At 37.1% G+C, this 20,814-nt stretch overlaps 1 protein-coding gene across 4 annotated transcripts in view; it reads right to left on the reverse strand.

The window, feature by feature from the left end:
• Positions 1-376: 376 nt before the first annotated feature.
• ECHDC1 (ethylmalonyl-CoA decarboxylase 1) overlaps positions 377-20,814 on the reverse strand; it is a 43,121-nt gene continuing 22,683 nt past the window's right edge. For all 4 annotated transcript variants that reach the window (XM_040474578.1, XM_040474577.1, XM_040474576.1 and 1 more), the window contains one exon: positions 377-1,207. In XM_040474578.1, coding sequence (XP_040330512.1) covers positions 799-1,207 — 409 coding nt within the window. In that variant the 3' untranslated portion in view covers positions 377-798. The remainder of the gene's footprint in view (positions 1,208-20,814) is intronic.

The raw sequence follows: 20,814 nt of genomic DNA on the forward strand, positions 1-20,814 counted from the left end.
GCCAAAGTTGGACGCTTAACCGAGTGAGCCACCCAGGTGCCCCAATTCCCCAAATTTTTTAAGTTTATTTATTTATTTTGAGAGAGGGAGAGAGAATCCCAAGCAGGCTCTTTGTGGACAGGGGGCTCAGCCTCAAGAACTATGAGATCATGGCCTGAGCTGAAATCAAGAGTTGGATGCTCAACCGACTGAGCTACCCAGGCATTCCTCCAGTTATTTTTAAACATTCTTTTATTTTTTAAGTAATCTCTATATCCAACATGGGGCTCAAACTCACAACTCCAAGATCAAGAGTCACATGCTTCACTAACAGAGCCAGCCAAGCACCTCTCCCCAATTCTTTACCTATTACCGCTGATTAAGGCAGAAGAAAATGATACCTTTTCTTATCTTGTTCCCTGACCCCTCTTCCACTTTTGTTCTTTAGTGCAAATTTCACTGTTATTTTTGTAAATTATTTCCAGATAAGACTGAACAGACACCATGAAAAATAACCCAGGAATAGGTTCTGTAGAGAGGTTTTTCCTCTCAAAAACTGGTCTTTTGTTACAGGCTAAGAACTATGGAATTGATAATTTTTAAGCCAAAAGTGTTGTATATTTTAACCAAATGTTCTACATTACTTGATAATTACCCAAATATACTGAAAACTAGGTCAATGAGTTCAGATATTAAAAAATTATTAAATCAAATACTAAGTGTAGCCTTCAAAGTAATTCTGGTATTCCTAGTTAATATTTAACTTTATAATTATTAATTTATTGGAGTTTTTCTTGTAGTACGTCATATTTTAAAAAATTATTTATCAAATTTTCGTCTCCTAGCAATAGCCTCTTTATTTGCAGGTCCCCCCCAAACTGTTCCTAAAAGGTCTCTTTCATTCTGTAATGCGTCCTCAAAACAAAGCTCTTTACCTGAAGAAACAGATTTTTTCAAAGCTCTAATTACTTCTGGTGGCCCTTTGATAAACTGCTTTAGCCACTCTTGTGCCTCTTCTAGACATTCAGTTTCATCTGAAGACTGCAAGACCTCGTCAACCATTCCTATGTTTAAAGCTTTTTTTGAGTCCAGTTTGAGGGCCCCACTTAATACTTTGAGAGCTTGTCTACTGCCGATTATTTCAACTAGTCGGGTAGCACCGCCCCAGCTTGGTATTATACCCATCTCTTTGTGGACAAATCTTATCTCACTCTCTGGCGTCATTAATCTGCAAAAGAAAAAAGAAAAACTTAATTGTAACTAAGTATATGTAACTGTAAGTATATGTGCTTTACTCAAAGTATTATTCATTATCTGATCTGAAATGTCCATGGATCTTTATAGGTCAGTAGATCTGTTATATTAAAAACTAAAAGTTCAAACTATCTGGATAAGTATACAGTTCAATTTACTACATAGTACTGAATATTTCCCTTTGAAAATAGTATCAGCAGTTTCACTGTGCTGGCTTATCCTTTATTTTGCAAAATAAGAATTTAGTTTTTATTTCTAAAAGCCCAGATTATCTTTTAAAAGTGAATAGTGGCCTAATGAGAAAACCTGGATTAAGTAAAAATACTGGAGTAGGAAATGTCAGGGTCATACCATGGGAAAAAGAAAAAAAAAAAGGTGCATAATAAAAGTAAGGTCAGTAGTTGTCAGGAAAACATTGGTTCTTAACCCAGCATCTGTATACAGCCTTTTAGCAAGTATTTACTAAGCACCACCTATGCCAGGTTGTCTAGGTGTGGGACTACAACAATCACCAAAATAAAACCCTGTGCTGAGTTTACACTCCTGTTAGGAGAGAAAGATACTGAACGATATAGAACCAGTGGGGATAAGTGCTATAAGGAAAAAATGGGGCAAGGGACTACACAATGAGGATATGGATGGAAAAAGCAGATGAGGTACCGTAATATCCATTTTACAGAGGGAAGCTGAAGCCACCTAGAGATGAAATAAATAGCTCACTCAAGGCCATGCCACTGTAACAGCCGAAATTTAAACACAGGAAGGTTAGCTCACTATGTGTGCTCTTAACCTCACAGTACACAGGGAAGCGAGACTAGGATGGAAACAGGTGCCATTAAGAAAGCTGACAGTGGCTTGGGTTGAGTAGTGATTTCCTATAGCAGGGATGCATTTCCCCCAAGGGGTTTTTATGAATTGGGTGATTAAGAAACAAAGTGGAACAAGAAAGGGAAGTATTAACACAAATCAGTGGACACAGTAAAAGGCTTCATGTTTGCCAATTAAATATGTGTACATTAGCAGAATGCACAAAGCTATACTACATAGGAAATGCTGTATGTGAGTTTTATTTTGACTGCATACTTCAATGAGCTTTCACTGTTAAAACCTCTAATTTGGAACAAAGATCATGTCTGAATTGTAATTTTTTAAGAAAAATTATTGCTTTCAAACTACTCCCTACATAAAAGAAGACCTTACATTAGTTCTGCTTTCCAAAGTGTAAATGCTCAGCTGCAGGTGTTCTGGTTCTATTAGCACCAAGAACAACAGACTCTTAGTCTTTGACTCTTTCATCAGGAAAAATATTCCAGTAAATTCTCACAAAAGCCTATTTAGTAACCCACTGGGAAAGAGAACTTTCTCTTCACAGCTGTGAATTCCTACAAGGGAAAATCTGCCTCAGTTATGAACAATTGCTTTTAGAGGCAAACAGCCCTGAAAATAGTTTTCAATGAATTTAAATGGGAAGAAGGAACAAATCTCCTAAGAATCTGAATCTAACCCCAAAACTGAGAGTACTTGCCTTGTAATAAACAGAAAACAATGTCAAAAATTAAAATGGAATAGAAATCATAGGAATAATGTCTAATAGTCTTAGAGATAGGAATGCTGTTAATCCTGAACACAACTCGGGGCACTTGGATGGCTCAGTCGGTTGGGCATCTGACTTCAGCTCAGGTCATGATCTCACAGCTTGTGAGTTCGAGCCCCTCATCGGGCTCTGTGCTGACAGCCTGCAGCCTGCTTTGGATCCTGTGTCTCCCTCTCTCTGCCCCTCCCCCGCTTATGCTCTCTTTCCTTCAAAAATAAACATTAAATTAAAAAAAAATTTTAAAAATACTGAACACAACTCGATAAAACTTTTCACAGCATAAATTGAGTACGTCATGGTTCTAAATTATATCCTAGAATTGACACGGATGTTGGCTCAACTGTGCCTACAATACAGAAAAGGATTATGTCGGAAATAAATTCATTTAGATTCAGCTGAACATATAAAAGTTGGTTAAAGCCTGAATGTTAGGAAAATGTAGATGAGTTTATGACAATAAAAGATATTATCTATGTAACCTTGCTTATATTTGGAATTGTCTGCTTCTAAAGAAGAATCCAACTTTATACCATGTATTTTTTTTTCCTTTGCCGTATCTTACAAGGTGAGGTATGCCATTTTGAATCATATTTTACAACTCTTAACAAATCTTGAGGTAATCTTTGTAAAACCTACCTGTTGTGATCAAACTCTGACATCCACTTAAAAAAAAATTTTTTTAATGGTTATTTTTTGAGAGAGACACAGTGTGAACGGGGTAGGGGGAGAAAGCAGGAGACACAGAATCTGAAAATAGGCTCCAGCCTCTGAGCTGTCAGCACAGAGGCTGAGGCGGGGCTCAAACTCACAAACCATGAGATAATGACCTGAGCCAAAGTCGGAGGCTTAACCGACTAAGCCACCCAGGTGCCCCAATATCCATTTTTTACATATGCCTAGGATGTGTTTGTGTACTGATATACATTTGAAGTTTATTTATTTAGAGAAAGCACAAGAGCATGTGCAAGCAGGGTAGGGACAGAGAGAGAGAGGGAGAGAGAGAATTTCAAGTGGGCTCTAACAGCACAGAACCCAAGGTGTGGCTTGAACTCATGAGCAGTAGGATCATGACCAGAGCAGAGATCAAGAGTTGGATGCTTAACCAACTGAGCCACCCAGGTGCCCCAACATTTAATATACATTAGTAAATACTACCAAAAAAATTATTGGCAAAAGAACACAAGGTAGTTTAACAGAAAGAGAAATACGGAACATTCAGATGATAACCTACACAAGACCATTAATCCAAAAATTAACGTTTAAACATAAAACTTTAAATGTTGATAACCATAACCTACAAAGAAAATGTCCAATCAACAAGATATATCCAAAAATAGAAACAGCTTCCTAATCAACCTTACAGGATTATACACTAATTAATTACTTCTAGAATGTAGATGCAGTTATTCCACCTATTAATGTAATTTACTGCAGGGAATAATCTACATGGAAAACTGGAAGACCTAAACCTTAAAATTCTGATGAATTACAGCAGACTCAATTTATAAAATGACATTAAACTCCTTTATTTTGACAAAAGAATTAAAAATATCTTCTATTAGTATAATTATTATTGTCAATGTTCAAAATCTCCTGTGACACCTCAGACAGGAGATGAGGAAATTAATCAAATGTAGATACACTCCTCATTACTGTATGGCTGCAACAGTAAACTACCCATAACGAGAAAAACTAACACCGGTGGCAGGTGTTACAAAGTCAGTCTTGACACCTGAAAGGACTGTTCAATGTGCTAGTACTTTCTAATAAGTTGACTGTTAAGTTCCAGGCCTTTGAACAAATGTATTCAAGAAAAACAATTTTAAAACAATTAAATTTTTCTTAAGTTTTTTAGTAAAAGTTATACATTTTAAGAACTGTTTGTTTCTAAATAACAGTACTTTTAGTGAACTCTGCAATAAAGAATTCAGAAACAAATAATTGTGTTGGGAGACAATTAGGCTTTGATGTGAAGTGCATAGACTTGAGCCAGACTGCAGGCTTTCCCAATAGACTGGTTGCATACTACACCCTGTAAAATACAGCACAGAAGAAGTCACAGTATAAAAAGGATGAGGAAGATTAAATTACTTAAAATCCCTGGGCTTTGGTATGCTTGTTTATAAAATAGATATGATAATAGTACTTATGCCATAGAATTATTATGAATATTAAGTTAATATACGAAACGTGTTTACAATATGTATGCCACAATTCATTTAAATAAAGTCCTAGAGGAGTGACTGTGTTTGTGATTTTTTTTTAAGTTTATCCATTTTTTGAGAGAGAGCACACGAGCAGGGGGGGGCGGCGCGGGGAAGGGCAGAGAGAGAAGAGAGAGAGAGAGAGAAAGGCTTGATCCCACAAACCATGAGATCATGACCTGAGCCAAAATCAAGAGTCAGAAGCTCAATCAACTGAACCACCCAGGCACCCATATTTGTTTAAAAAAAAAAAAAAAGTGTGACATCGGCCTCAGCCACATCCATAGTAGAGAACAGTATTATTTATACTTTAGAATATAAATGTTTATATTTTGTAGCCTCACAGTGCCTGACATATATTAAACTCTATGTGTACTAGCTTTTATTAAGTTGGTTGCATTGATAGGTCACTACAAAAGTAAAAGAACTATATGAAAGTAAAAGAACTATACTTATACCATGAAGCCCAGCAAATGATGGTATACTATCCTTCCTCAAATCTGTTAACAAGACTACAAAATATATACAATTATTTTAAAGGTTTTATTTTTTTAAGTAATCTCTACACCCAATGTGGTGCTCCAACTCACAACCCCAAGATCAAGAGTCACACACTCCCACTGACCAAGCCAGCCAGGTGCCCCTATATTACAATTTTTATTTCCAGATAAAGGTAGAATAACTGTGTTCTACTATAGATAAGGCTGAAGCAAAAGACTCCAAGTTGATTTTTTTTTAAATAGACATATATCTAAGATTAGCTTAAGGAATACTGTGTAATATAAGTAAAAGCATAAATATTTTAAAGTTTTAAAGAAAACATTCATATTACAAACTAACATGATGTCATAAATTTAAAGTTTGGAATCATCAATTTAAACAAACTTTGGTCTAGTACCATAAACTGCTAGTCCTTTGACAGTGCATATTAAGAGCCAAAGCCAATAAAGCAAATTGTGGTGACATGTGGAAATGTGGTATGTAAAACATATATAATTAGCAACAGCACCTCTGATCACAATACTTTAAAGTCCAGGCTTGACCATAAGCACTTGTTTGCACATGTACTTATCTTCCTGGCACCTTCTCCCTCCTACTTTCTACCTGATCTCACATCTCTTGACATATTATGGAAAAGAGAAGGCAAGAACCCAAAGATTCTCCCCTATTCTCAGGATTCCTACCCTCGGGTGACTGGCCTCATGAGGCTCCATTTATTTTATGCAGAGACAGCCTGAATAAGAAAGTATATGGTTGAATGTGTGAATTTCTGTATTCATGTGTGTGAAAATATTTTGGGACATCAACTCTGATTTTAATATTCAGTAATCTTAGCCTGCTCAGAGGTGAATTTTCTTGATATTACAGGATCTAAAGAATTTCCACATAATAATGTTGGTAACTACAAAACAAGCTAACACAGGCAATGTGACTGCTTACGGAGGTAGACATCTCATATTCAGAGAACAGGCACTGCCACATCAAAAATGGAGTTTGCTTTGTAATTATTCTGAGATCTGGGATATTGCGTGTGTGTGTGTGTCTATGTGTGTGTGCACACAAGCATGCACATTTGTCTCTTTGCAAGTGGGTGCATGTTATGTATAAATATTTTGCGTTTTATTTAAGAAAAGGGTTACTACCTACCTAGCTCCCTTGGGACAAGCATGCTTACAGCTCCCTTTCTTTGTAATATACCTTGAACTAATGGGTAGCAGCTAGAAATGCTAATACTTTGGGTTAAGGTTTATTTACATTCATGAAAACAATGTTAAAGAATGGAAACAAATTAGGCAGACTCTAAACTGCATAGGTGAGAATTTTATTTCACTAGGGAGATATAGGAATAAAAATGTTTTTCATTGTGTATAAACAGCTAAATCTTTGATCTTCCAAAGAAAACCAGGAAAAGAAAATGCAGACAATTCACACATACACACACACACACACACACACACACACACACACACACCAGTGAATGTGAAAATTTATGTATTACCAAAAACCTTTAAAATTGCAAATTCAAATAAAATTTAATTTTTGATTATCAAAATTAGAAAAGCTGTTTTAAAAGATTATATTCATGGGGCACCTGGATGGCTCAGTCAGATAAGTGTCTGATTTAGGATTTCAGCTCAGGTCATGATCTCATGGGATCAAGCTCTGCATCATACTCTGCACTAACAACGTGGAGTCTGCTTAGGATTCTCTCTCTCCCTCTCTCTTTGCCCTCCCCTCCTCATTCTCTCTCAAAATAAATAAATAAGCTTAAAAAAATTTATGAAAAATTAAAGATTATACTCCTATAAGACAGGATGCTCTCAAACAGACACACATATACAGCTGGTATTAATATAAATTGGCAGAATCTTTCCTGAAGGATAACCTGGCACTTTGTTTTTTTGTTGTTGTTGTTGTTGTTGTTGTTGTTTTTCAACGTTTTATTTACTTTTGGGACAGAGAGAGACAGAGCATGAACAGGGGAGGGGCAGAGAGAGAGGGAGACACAGAATCGGAAACAGGCTCCAGGCTCTGAGCCATCAGCCCAGAGCCCGACGCGGGGCTCGAACTCACGGACTGCGAGATCGTGACCTGGCTGAAGTCGGACGCTTAACCGACTGCGCCACCCAGGCGCCCCTTAACCTGGCACTTTGGATGAAAAAGTTATAACATCTTCATATCCTTTGATTAAGTACTTGAACTATTTGCAGGATTTATTCTAAGGAAATAATCTGAAATGTGGAAAAGCATTATTTATAAGGTAATTATCATAGCATTAATCATAATGGAGAAAAGTTGGAAACAACCAAAGCAGAATATTTTAGTACATCCATATTGATGGAATATTTTATACTTATTAAATTCATGTTTTCAAGCATATTTAATTTAATAATACAGGAACACTTCCATTTTATAAACTATATACCATGTGATCCTAATTTTTTTAATAGAAAATTAATGTCTATTTTAATTTTTTTTTCCAACGTTTATTTATTTTTGGGACAGAGAGAGACAGAGCATGAACGGGGGAGGGGCAGAGAGAGAGGGAGACACAGAATCAGAAACAGGCTCCAGGCTCTGAGCCATCAGCCCAGAGCCCGACGCGGGGCTCGAACTCACGGACCGCGAGATCGTGACCTGGCTGAAGTCGGACGCTTAACCGACTGCGCCACCCAGGCGCCCCTTAATGTCTATTTTAAAAAGACATAAAGAAATCACACCACAGCATTAATGCTAGTTACCTTTGGATGATAACAACTTTAATTTTTTACTCTACACATTACTATATTTTAAAGATAATCTAGAATCTTGTTATTCAATGTGTGGTTGTGTGGACCAGCAACATCAGCATCATCTCAAGGCTTAACCTCAGATCTATGAAAACAGAACTGTGTAGTTTAGTAAAATCCCCAGGTGATTCATATTTACTAGAATGAGCACATATCCTGTTATAAACAGAAAGCACATTTTTAAAATATCATCACCTGTATTATTTACTATTGATGCTATAACACAAATTCAGTGGCTTAACACTAATTACCTCAATTCTATAGGTCAGAAGTCTGGGTAACCATGGCTCAACGAGGATCCACTGCTTAGTCTCACAAGGCTGAATCAACATGTAGGCAAGACTTGCTTTCCTTTCTGGTGTCTCTAGACACTAATATAATTCCAAACTTTGTCAGACTGTTGGCCAAATTAAGTTCCATGCAATTTTAGAACTAAGGTCCCTATTTCTGTGCTGGTTTTCAGTTGGGGAATTGTTATCTTCTAAACACAACCTGCATTTCCTTGGTTTGAGGTCCCCTTTCTCCATCTTCAAAGACTTTTCATGCCTCTCATCTCTCTGACTTTCCATTCTGCCTCATGTCTTTATTTTTTAAAGGCTCATATGATTAGATTGGGTCCACCCAGATAATCCAGAATAATCTCCTTGTTTTAGAGTCCAGAACCTTAATCACAGCCACAAGTTCTCTTATGTCAAATGTTAATACATGAACAACATGGGTGTTAGGGGTGCTGACTCCACACAGTCAAAACTCTATGTATAACTTTTGACTCCCCCAAAACTTAACTCCTAATAGTCTACTGTTGACCAAAAAGCCTTACCAATGACATAGTCAATTAACAAATATTTTGTATATGTATTATATATTTTCACAATAAAGTAAGCTAGAGAAAAGAAAATATTAAGAAAACCATAAGGAAGAGTACATACATTTACAGTACTGTGAAAAATCCAGGTATAAGTAGACCCATGTAATACAAACCCATGTTGTTCAAGGATCAACGTGTAACAAATTCTGAGGAAGAACAAAATGTGGGCAGACATCTTGCGGGGGGAGGTGCTGCTATTCTGTCCACTACATCACCTAAATGCATAGTAGTACTTAGCCTGACTTTCCTTTCATTCCACTGTGCTATTAATTTTCCAGCCCTCACACATTTTTCTTACAGCCCTGCAACAGGTGGCTCCCACCACCATCACCCACTTCTCACCTTTCACCTTCTTTTGCTAACTATCCAAGGATTCTTTTTGTTCCATTGTTCTAGTTGTTAGTGAGTAAAGACTCTATGGGGAAAACAGTCTCCATTAGGAAGAAAAAATAAGGGGTCCCTAGGTGGCTCAGTTGGTTAAACGTCTGACTTCAGCTTAGGTCATGACCTTGCAGTTCATGAGTTCGAGCCCCGCAACGGGCTCTGTGCTGACAGCGCAGAGCCTGGAGCCTGCCCTGGATTCTGTGTCTCTTTTGCTCTCTCTCTCCCCCCCCCCCCCCCCCCCCCCCGCTTGCTCGCTCTTTCTCTCTCTCTCAAAAATAAATAAATGTTAAATTCTTCTTTAAAAAAGAAAGAAAAAATGAGGATTTGCTGGAACTATAGCATTACTACTTTTAGGTGAATGTTAAAAGGACTCTAATACCTGTTAAGGAATCCAGATTTCAGAAATGAAGACACTACACCTACAAAGTTCCAGAACCCCAAACAAGACTTTTTTCTCCAATATTAACTTAGTGAAACCAGAATATAAAGGCATGATTGGTTCTCTGCTATCACTTTAAAGAACAACATGTTACAGAAATCTAATTAAGGCCTGACTGAATGTGGGGGAAAAAAGGTATATATCACAGTTAATGCAATATTAATTCCTGTACTCTGTTAAGAACTTTTTCTAATTGCAAAATATTTCAAATACACAGAAAATAACACACTCATGTATCCACCACCCAGATTTTAAGGATGTTAACATTTTGCCACACTTATTTCTGAACTCTATTCTCATCCCTTTGCCTTCTCTTCCTGACTTCTTTCTGTCTCCAGCAGCAGCTAATATCCTGAAATTGGTGAGAATCATTTCCATGCACAATTTAACTTTTTTTTTGAGAGAGAGAAAGTGGGCATGTGAGGGAGAGGAGCAGAGAGAGTGGGAGAGAGAGAATCTCAAGCAGGCTCCACACTGTGCAGAGCCCAACATGGGAGCTTGAACCCACAAACCATGAGATCATGACCTGAGCTGAAACCAAGAGTCAGCACTTAACCAACTGAGCCACCCAGGTGCCCCACAATGTAAATTTTAATAAATACTCTATATATTAATCAAATGGTAAACTTCTGCATGAAGTAATATTTCCATTTTATGTCTAGTATCTCAAAATACAGTGCACCCTGACTACCCAACACTGGTCTTAAATTGGTCAATATCACTTTGGCAGGTAATTTCTATATTGAAAATGAATTCATCAGACTATCACATTGTGATTACATGAACCATTAAGATATTTCAATTAACCTTGTCTACTCTGATTTCTCCCTTCCATTTGATGAAGGATCTTTAGGACTGTTTCCTATTTTTAGCTATTATGAATGGTACTGCTATGAACATTCTAGTATGTGTCTGTAGATAAACAACTGTAGGCATTTCTATTGCATTTATACTACATTAGTTATCTATTGCAGTTCTGTAGGTTAAAGTCCAACAAGACTCACTAGTTTAACATCAAGATTTCAGTAGGACTACATTCCTTTTGGAGACTCTAGGGGAGAGTCCATTTCCTTGCCTTTTCTAGTTTCTAGAGCCTAATCACAATTCTTGGCTCATGGCCATCCTCCCTCCATCTTCAAAGGTTGCCCTGATGGGTTAAACCCTTCTCACAGTTGTGTGTGAGAAGCAACTCTGATCTTGCTTCTGTCAGTAAACCTCCTTTTCTGACTTGGAACTTTTCAGCTTCCCTCTAGCATTTTTAGGAACTTTGTGGTTACACTGGGCCCAGTCCCCCAGGATAATCCCCCTATTTTAAGGTCAGCTGAGTATCAACCTTAAGTCCATAATCCATCAGCAACTTAATTCCCCCTTGACATATAATGTAATATAATCACAGGTTCCAAGGGTTAGGATATAGACATTTAGGGAAGGCCATAATTTCTATCAACCACATATACACAGAAATAGAATTACTGTGACATAGGGTATGTGACATTCAACTTTAGTAGATACTGGGCATTTTCCATTGTACCAACTTACACTCCCATCAGTAGTTTCTGAGAGTTGCAATTGATATATTCCATCTTTTTCATTTTAGCTTTTCTTATGGGAACACAGTGAAAAGTAGTGATTCTAATTCAGTTCTTTAATTGCTAATGAAGTTCAGTGCTTTTTTATCTATTTTTTTTTTTTTTTTTTTTTTTTGGCTATTCAGATATCCTCTGAAAAGTCAGTTCAAGTTTTCTGTCCATTTATTTTAACTGGGTTGCCTTTTTTTTTTTTTTTAATGTTTATTTATATTTGAGGGGGTGGGAGAGAGAAGACAGGGAGACAGAGACAGAATCTGAAGCAGGCTACAGGCTCTGAGCTGTCAGCACAGAGCCAGACGTGGGGCTTGAACTCACAGCTGTGAGATTATGACCCAAGCTGAATGAAGTAGGACGCTTAACAGACTGAACCCAGGTGCCCCTGGATTGTCTCTCTTATTGCTTTGAAGGGGTTCTTTACATATTCTAGCTATGTCTTTTGTAAGATATAAATTTTGAGATAATCTCTCACTCTGCAGGTTGCATTTTCATCCTCTTCGATATGTTTTTGATAGAAGTTATGTTTTTGATTAACTTTAATACAGTCTAATTCATCAATCTTTTTCTTTATGGTTAGTGATTATTGTGTCCTGTTTTAGAAATCTTTGACTACTTCAAGACCAGATATTCTCCTGTATTCTTTCAAATAGCTTCACTGTTTTACCTTTCACTTTTCTACCTGCAATTCATCTTGAATTGATTGTACACATATATATATACACTCACTAAAGAGACCATTCCTTCCTTTTTTTAAATTTTTTTAATTTTTTTTTTTTGAGACCATTCTTTCCTAACGCACTAAAAGTGTAACATTCCTCTTTGATTAAATAACCATATATTTTGGATCTGTTTCTGAACTCTACTGGTCAATTTTTCTACCCTTGTATGTACAAATAGCAGACTGTTTAAATTACTTTAGTTTCATAACAGGTAGTTTAAACTTTGCTCTCTGGTATTTTAAACCTTCCAACTTTGTTCTTCATGACCACTTCAGTTCTTCTTTGTACTCTGCATTTCCATATGAATTTTAGAGGCTGTCAATTCACATACACACACACACACACACACACACACACACACTCTCTCTCTCACTCACTCACTCACTCACTCACACACCAATTTGCTGGAATTTTTACTGGAACTACATTGATTATGTGGATTATTTTGGCAGAGAACTGAATCTTTACAACATTGAGTCTTTTATTCCATGGACATGGTATATTTCTATTTCACCATTTAGGTCTTAATTTCTCTCAGTAATGTTTTCTAGCTCTCAATGCAGAATTCTGACATACCTTTTGTTTTGATTTGTTCCTAGGCGTTAGGGTTTTTTTTCCTAATGCTACTTTGAATGGTATTATTTTTTAAATTTTGTTGTTTATTTGTTTGCTACTTGGCATATAGAAATGCTTTGATTTTTATTGACCTTGGAAGCCAACAAACTTATAAAATTGACTAATTCTAATACATTAGCTATATATTCATTTGGATCACAATGATGTCATATGTGAATAAGATTTTATTTCTTATAATCCAATCCTTACAACTTCTTTAATTTGCCTTAGTGAACTGTCTAGGATACCTAGTATAATGATGACCAGAAGTGGTGACAGTACTGTCCTTGTTTCTGATGTCAGAGGGAAAGCTTTCAATATTTTTATCATTATGAGATGTTTGCTGTAGGATTTTTGTAAATGTCCTTTATTAGATTAAGAAAGTTCCTACCTAGGGTGCTAAGAGTTTCTATCATGAACAGATGTTGAAATCTGTGAAATGCTTTTTCTGCATCTGTCAGATTGTAATGATCTGTGTCCCTTTGTTGTTGTTGTTGTTGTTGTTGTTAATATGGCATATTAAACCAACCTTGCATTTTGGGAATAAACCCCTTGTAGTCATGATGCATTATCATTTTTATCATTTGACTAAATTTTTTAATATTCTGTTTGGGATTTTTACATTTATGTTTATGAGATTGACCTATAATTTGCTTTCTTATAATGTCATTTCTAGGTTTTGGAATAAATATTACACTCATTAAAAGAGATAGGAATTATAACTTCTTCTTTTCAGTGAAAGAATGTATGTAATATTGATGTTATTTCTTTCCTAAATGTTTGGAAAACTCTACTGATAAATCTGCTAAGTTTTAAAAACTAAAATTTCAGGAGTTGGTCTGGAAGATAAATGGCTGCCAAGTAATTCCTAATCTCTCCACACATCCTCCCCCAAATTACAAAATTAGCAAGGAGTGAAAGAAAACCATGCCAACAGGATTACTCAGAGACAGAGAATACTACATCTTTGATATTATCAGGTACGGAAATAAACACCAAATTACAAAAACCATTTCCTGCTGCCACTGAAAGCCAATGGGCACAAAGTGATAAAGAGGGGGCTTAAGAAATCCATGTAAAACAGGAGAGGGACATGGAAGACTTTGAGGAAGTACAGTCAAAATCACCCCCAGAATGAGAAAATCTAACACTATGTTCTAAAATACTGAGTACAACTTGGGGATTTGGTGGTTCATAGGACTGGCTATAGAAAAGGAATCTGAAAGTGAGAAAGGCTAAAATTGATAGTTTGAATAAGCACAGCTTCCAAAGAAGACCCAGATAAGTAGAGAAGAGGTGAAACCCTCAGAGAAATAAAAGAAAAAAATTAGAGGGGAAAAATAAAGATTCTGTAAAAACAAAAGAGATACAAATCATGCCAACTCCTCTCCCATTTCCACTGTATCACTAATGCATCCATTCAAAACTAAACTGTGAGAAGCTGGCACTCTCAAATTAGGGATCCTAGCCACAAATTATTCAGAAATAGAAAATATCAAGCTAATTGTATAAAAAGCTACTGTAAGAATAAAGCAGAACATGTAAATTCAAACATTTCAGCTAATGAAAAGCACCTCCCTCCCTGAGAAAACCCATGAAAGAAAAATGGTCATTCCAAACTGAATTCAGTATCTTCAAGTAGCACAGTTGCATGAAAAAAGGAAATTTAAAAAACAGGACTAGAAATGGACCCACACACATACCAAAAAAAAAAAAAAAAAAAAAAAAAAAAAAAAAAAATAGGCGCTGGGAGATAAAATAAATGAAAGTTGATTGAACTCAAAAAAGAAATAAAAGACAAGAATAAGCGTAAATAAAAATTTAATACAGGACATTGAAGAAAAACAGGAAAACAACCAAGAGAATGAAATTCATTAAAAAAAGAAAAAGGAGTCAGAGAAATAGGCAAAGAAGACATAATATATGAATAACTGGAAATGAAACAACAAATATTTACCTATTGAAAGGGTTCATTCAATACCTGGGGAAACTGACTATAAAGAATCAATTCTAAGACTTATCCTAATAAAGCACTAGACTTCATAGACAGAGAAAACTCAGGGCCTCCAAGCAAATAACAAAACTAAAGAACTTACAAGAACAAAAGAATTATAATGCCACTAGACTCATTGAAAGCAAAAAAGTACCAAACCCAGATAGTTTCACAGGAAGATTTTACCAAATCTTTACAAACCATGTAGTTCTAATGCCACATATATTGTTTTTGAGATAGAAAATGAAGAAAGGCCCCAATTCTTTTAATGAAGTATAACACTGATACCTAAATCTGATATATATAGCACAAAAAAATGAAATTAGACCAATATTATTTAGGTATATTATAGCAGGCAGTCTCCGTGATGATCCCTAATGATCACTGCCCCCCCTGGTGTTTACACCCTTGTGTATGTAATCTTCTCCACTTGACTGGACTGGACCTAGTGACTCTCATCTAATAAACAATACAGTAAAGACATGGGATGTTCCTTTCCAGGATTAGGTTACAAAGACTGTGGGTTTCTATCTTATCTATTCTCTTTCTCTCAGAGCCCTCAATTTGGAGGAAACAAACTTCCAGGTTGTAAGTAGCCCCATGGCAAGTCCAGGCAAGCCCAAGAAACTGATATCCCCAGCTAATAGTCAGTGAGGACCTGAGGCCTGCCAATAGCCACTTGAGTAAGCTTCAAATCAATCTTCCCTCAGTTGGTTCCTGGGTATCTTGATTATAGCTTCATGAGAGACCCTAAGCCAGAGGCACCCAATCAAGCCACACACATACTCCTGATCCCTAGAAATAATAAATGTTTATGTGTTAAGCTGTAAGTTTTAAGGAGATTTATTACTCAACAATAGATAACAAATACAAATATCAAAGCAAAAATCCTAACTATTATCAAATAGATTTGAACACCATATTAAGAAAACCATACACTCTAAAAGGGGCTTATACTTTAACTGGTTAGAAATCAATTACCATAATTAATCATATTAATAGGTATAAAAAGAACCATTTATCTTCATAGATGCGGAAAAGTCCTTGGATGAAATTCAGTACCTCAAAAAACTCTTGAAAAACTAAAAACGGAAGGAAAATTCTTCAGCATGAATCTATATACAAATATAAACCTCAATCCTAAAGCTAGCGTCTTACTTAAAGGGGATACAATAGAGGTATGTCCACAAAGGTCAGGAACAAAGCAAGGATGGCAAATCTCTCACTACTGTTTAATATTGTACTGTAGGTATTAACCATAACAATAAGAATAAAAAACTATCAGAGAAATAATAATTGGGACAAAGCAAAAGTATCTCTGTAGTACAATTAGAAAATTAAAGAATCAGGGGCGCCTGGGTGGCTCAGTCGGTTGGGTGACTGACTTCACTCAGGTCACGATCGCACAGATTGTGAGTTCGAGCCCCATGTCAGGCTCTTTACTGACAGCTTAGACCCTGGAGCCTGCTTCGGATTCTCTGTCTCCCTCTCTCTCTGCCCCTCTCACATTCTATCTCTCTCCTTCAAAAATAAGCATTAAAAAAAAAGAAAATTAAAGAATTGATAAAACCAAGTCAACAGAAACATTCAGTTTGCAGCATATAAAATTAGCATAAAAATAACCTTCATCCAATAGACAAATAAGAAGTTAGATGACATAAAGGAAGAGAAAACTCAGTTTGCAAAGGCAACAAGAGCAAAATACTTTGAAATATACTTACACTTAAATATTTTTTAAAATCTATTAAGAAAATTATAAAACTCCCCTAAGAGACATAAAAATGGACTTAAATATTAAGACATCTCCTGTTCTTAGTATGTGTCTCAACATTATCAAGATGTCAGTTCTCTCTAAATTAGTTGATAAATTTAATGTTAGTCGAATAAAAATATCAACACCTGTTTTTATTCTGGAGGTAGACAATTGATAGGACATGTCCAACAGAAAAAATAAACATGCAAGAATAGCAAGGAAAATAATGAAAAAAAAAAAAAAGAAAGCTATGAGCAGGGACCAGACCTGTTATCAGACATTAAAACATATTAAAAATAATTAAACATACTTAAAAATATATAAAAATAATACATGAATCCTGGTACATGAATAGTCAAACAGACCAATGGAACAGAACAAATCTATTATCAACAGATGCAACTACAAGTGGAAATCTAGTATATGATAATATCTAGTATATAGCATAAGATAAATCCAGTATATAATAAGTATATGATATGACAGTTATATCCACAGAAGGCCTTTTTAAAGAAATAGTATTGAGACAAATGGATAGCTATTTGGAAAAAAAGAGAAAATAAGATTCATTACTCAACCATAAAAACAAACTAAAAAATGGATTAGATATATAAATATAAAACACAAAACTATACAAGTAATAGAAGAAAACATGAGTGAATTCTTCTATAGCCTGAACATACAGAAAGGCTTTTTAAAAAGTACTCAAATCCAAATGGAATAAAAAGATGGATAAACACGATGACAATAAACACTTGCATGGCAAAAACAAACAACAAAACATAAGCAAAGTCAAAAGACACAAAGACAAGCTGGACAACTATATAAAAAATATATCATCAAAAATAACAAATATCCTTAATATTAAAGAACTTAGGAATGCCTGGGTGGCTCAGCTGGTTAAGTGGCCAACTCTTGGTCTTGGCTCAAGTCATGATCTCACAGTGTGTGAGTTCAAGCCCCAGGTTGGGCTCTGTGCTGATGGTGTGGAGCCTGCTCAGGATGGTCTTTCCCTTTCTCTGTCCCTCCCCAGTTTGCTCTCTCAAAAATAAATAAGTAAGCTTAAAAAAAAAAATAAAGAACTTATAAAATTAAGGGAGAAAAAGCCAAATATCCTGTAGAGAAATAAGCAAAACATGAATAATTCACAAAAAAGATATAAAAATGGTTCTTAACCATATGAAAATGTGACCAATTTAACTTTAAGAGAATTATGCACGTTAAAACTATGCTGAAATACTACCCTCAACCATTAGACTAACAAAAATTCAAAAGCTGTTTAACAGCAGCCTTTGCTGGCAAGGCTAAGTCAAACAGACTATAGAAAATGTAAGGATGCCTATTCCCTATGGAAGTGAATTTGGCAATATCTAATGAAACTAAACATTCATTTAACCTTTGATTCAGCAGTACTTCTAGAATCTATCCTTAAGATATAACATTAATAACACCGAAAAAGTACACACAGTTATTCATTACAACAGAGTACATATTAAAAACATAAAATTCAATCAAGAAGGACAGGAAAAAAAAAAAAAAACACTGAAAACTGAAAACAAAAACTAAATGAACATTTCAAATGAATAACATAACCACATTGAAGAAGGAAAAACATCAGGGAACTAATTTAAGTAACTTCTGAACACAGTGCAGTGCTTTATGTATCTGTGTATCTGTAGTCTAGGGAAAAAAACAAACGCAAAGAGGCAAATCTTGAACTCTTTTAGGTAGTTTCACTTTTCATAGTGGTATAGACACAACAATTCTAAAACTACCTCATATAATAAGATCAAGCAAATGAATAAATATGGTGATGTTACTGGGAGCCAGGGGACCAGTGGTGCAGGAGATACAATATGGAATGGAAGACCAAACTTTGTGAGAACAGACTACACTGGGAGATATCAAGGATAAACTCATGATCTCTAATAAATAAATGGATTAATTAATGTATGTCCTAGCTTTGTTTGCTAAAAAAGTCCACAAACAAAGATGCCAGTAGCAATGAGAACACCAGGCATCTAGATCTTGATTTTTAAAAATTCTATTCCCCACTTTAAAGAACCAGTGCTGGGACGCCTGGGTGGCTCAGTCGGTGATGTCGCAGTCCGTGAGTTCGAGCCCTACATCGGGCTCTGTGCTGAACTCAGAGCCTGCAGCCTGCTTTGGATTCTGTGTCTCCCTCTCTCTCTGCCCCTCCCCTGCTCGCTTGCTCTCTTTCTCTCTCTCTCTCTCTCAGAAATAAACACACACACACAAAAGTACCAATGCTAAAAGTAAGGAAAGAAGGAAGGAGGGGAGGGAAAGAGGAAGGGAGAAAAGTACTCCTATGAGACATGCCTGAATCTAGGGTCAGGTAGAGGAAGATATAAGATGCCTGTACTCAGAAAGTTAAGGAAGTACTCAAACCAATGAATGAATGAATGAATGAATGATGGAGCACATCAAAAGGATATGTGAGCCAGCTTAAAAAGCTCCCCGCTGGCCAAATCCGGGACAATTTAAGCATCAAAACAATCAAGGACAGTAATGAATCATAAACTGCTGAAAATGAGGAAATCTATTATCCCATACTGATGATAAATATACACACACAGACATACAACACACATGTAGAGAATGGGATAAAGGAGAGCTTTTCTTTAGAGTCAAATGACAACTGATACATACCAAGGGAGTGACAGGGTCAGAAAAATACAAATTAGCAACCATCATAGTAAAGATGGCTTGGGAAAGAGTAATCAGAGAACGCTATATCTAGTAGAGAAAGTCTGGTGAAAAACACAGTATTAGACTTGTCTTAAAGCATCCCTCAAGGATTACTTATTAGTTTGCAAGGCAGGAAAGAGCCATCTATAGTGGAGAAACCAAACACTTTGAACAGTATGATCAAAGTCAGCATCACTAATGATGGGCAGAAAAACCACTTGTATGCATCTAGATGTGATACCCTGAGAATACAACATCACTTTTGCAGAGACAGTATCCAGGGACACATAACCTGAATCAAATGATGAGAAAATACCAGAAATCCTCAAGATGAAAAAACAATCTATTAAAAAACAAGAAGCAAAACCTGGCCTGTTTTCTTTAAAATGTCAATGTCGGGGTAGAGGGAAGATGGCGGCGTAGGAGGACGCTGGGCTCACCGCGCATCCTGCTGATCACTTAGATTCCACCTACACCTGCCTAAATAACCCAGAAAACCGCCAGAGGATTAGCAGAACGGAGTCGTCGGAGCCAAGCGCAGACGAGAGGCCCACGGAAGAGGGTAGGAAGGGCGGCGAGGCGGTGCGCGCTCCACGGACTGGCGGGAGGCAGCCGGGGCGGAGGGGCGGCTCGCCGGCCAAGCAGAGCCCCCGAGTCTGGCTTGCAAAAAGCGGAGGGGCCTGACGGACTGTGTTCCGACAGCAAGCACGACTTAGCGGCTGGGAGGTCATAAGTTAACAGCTCTGCTCAGAAAGCGGGACGGCTGGAGGACAAAGGGAGTAAGAGCTGCTGAGCCCCCCGGATGACAGAGCTCAGTTTGGTGGGGAACAAAGGTGCTCGCCAGCGCCATCTCCCCCGCCCATCCCCCAGCCAAAATCCCAAAGGAAACCAGTTCCTGCCAGGGAACTTGCTCGCTCCGCAAAAACACCCAACTCTGTGCTTCTTCGGAGCCAAACCTCCGGCAGCGGATCTGACTCCATCGCACTGCCACGGGGCCCCTCCTGTAGTGGATCACCTAAGGAGAAGCGAGCTAAGCCTGCCCCTCCTACCCCCGTGCACCTTGCCTACCCACCCCAGCTAATACACCAGATCCCCAGCACCACAAGCCTGGCAGTGTGCAAGTAGCCCAGACGGGCCATGCCACCCCACAGTGAATCCCGCCCCTAGGAGAGGGGAAGAGAAGGCACACACCAGTCTGACTGTGGCCCCGGCTGGGGGCAGACATCAGGACTGACTGCGGCTCCACCCACCAACTCCAGTTATACACCACAGCACAGGGGAAGTGCCCTGCAGGTCCTCACCACTCCAGGGACTATCCAAAATGACCAAACGGAATAATTCCCTCAGAAGAATCTCCAGGAAATAACAATAGCTAATGAACTGATCAAAAAGGATTTAAATAATATAACAGAAAGTGAATTTAGAAT

This window comes from Herpailurus yagouaroundi, unplaced genomic scaffold (assembly GCF_014898765.1).
Source record: "Herpailurus yagouaroundi ecotype Mexico unplaced genomic scaffold, PumYag 139, whole genome shotgun sequence".
Lineage (NCBI taxonomy): Eukaryota > Metazoa > Chordata > Mammalia > Carnivora > Felidae > Herpailurus > Herpailurus yagouaroundi.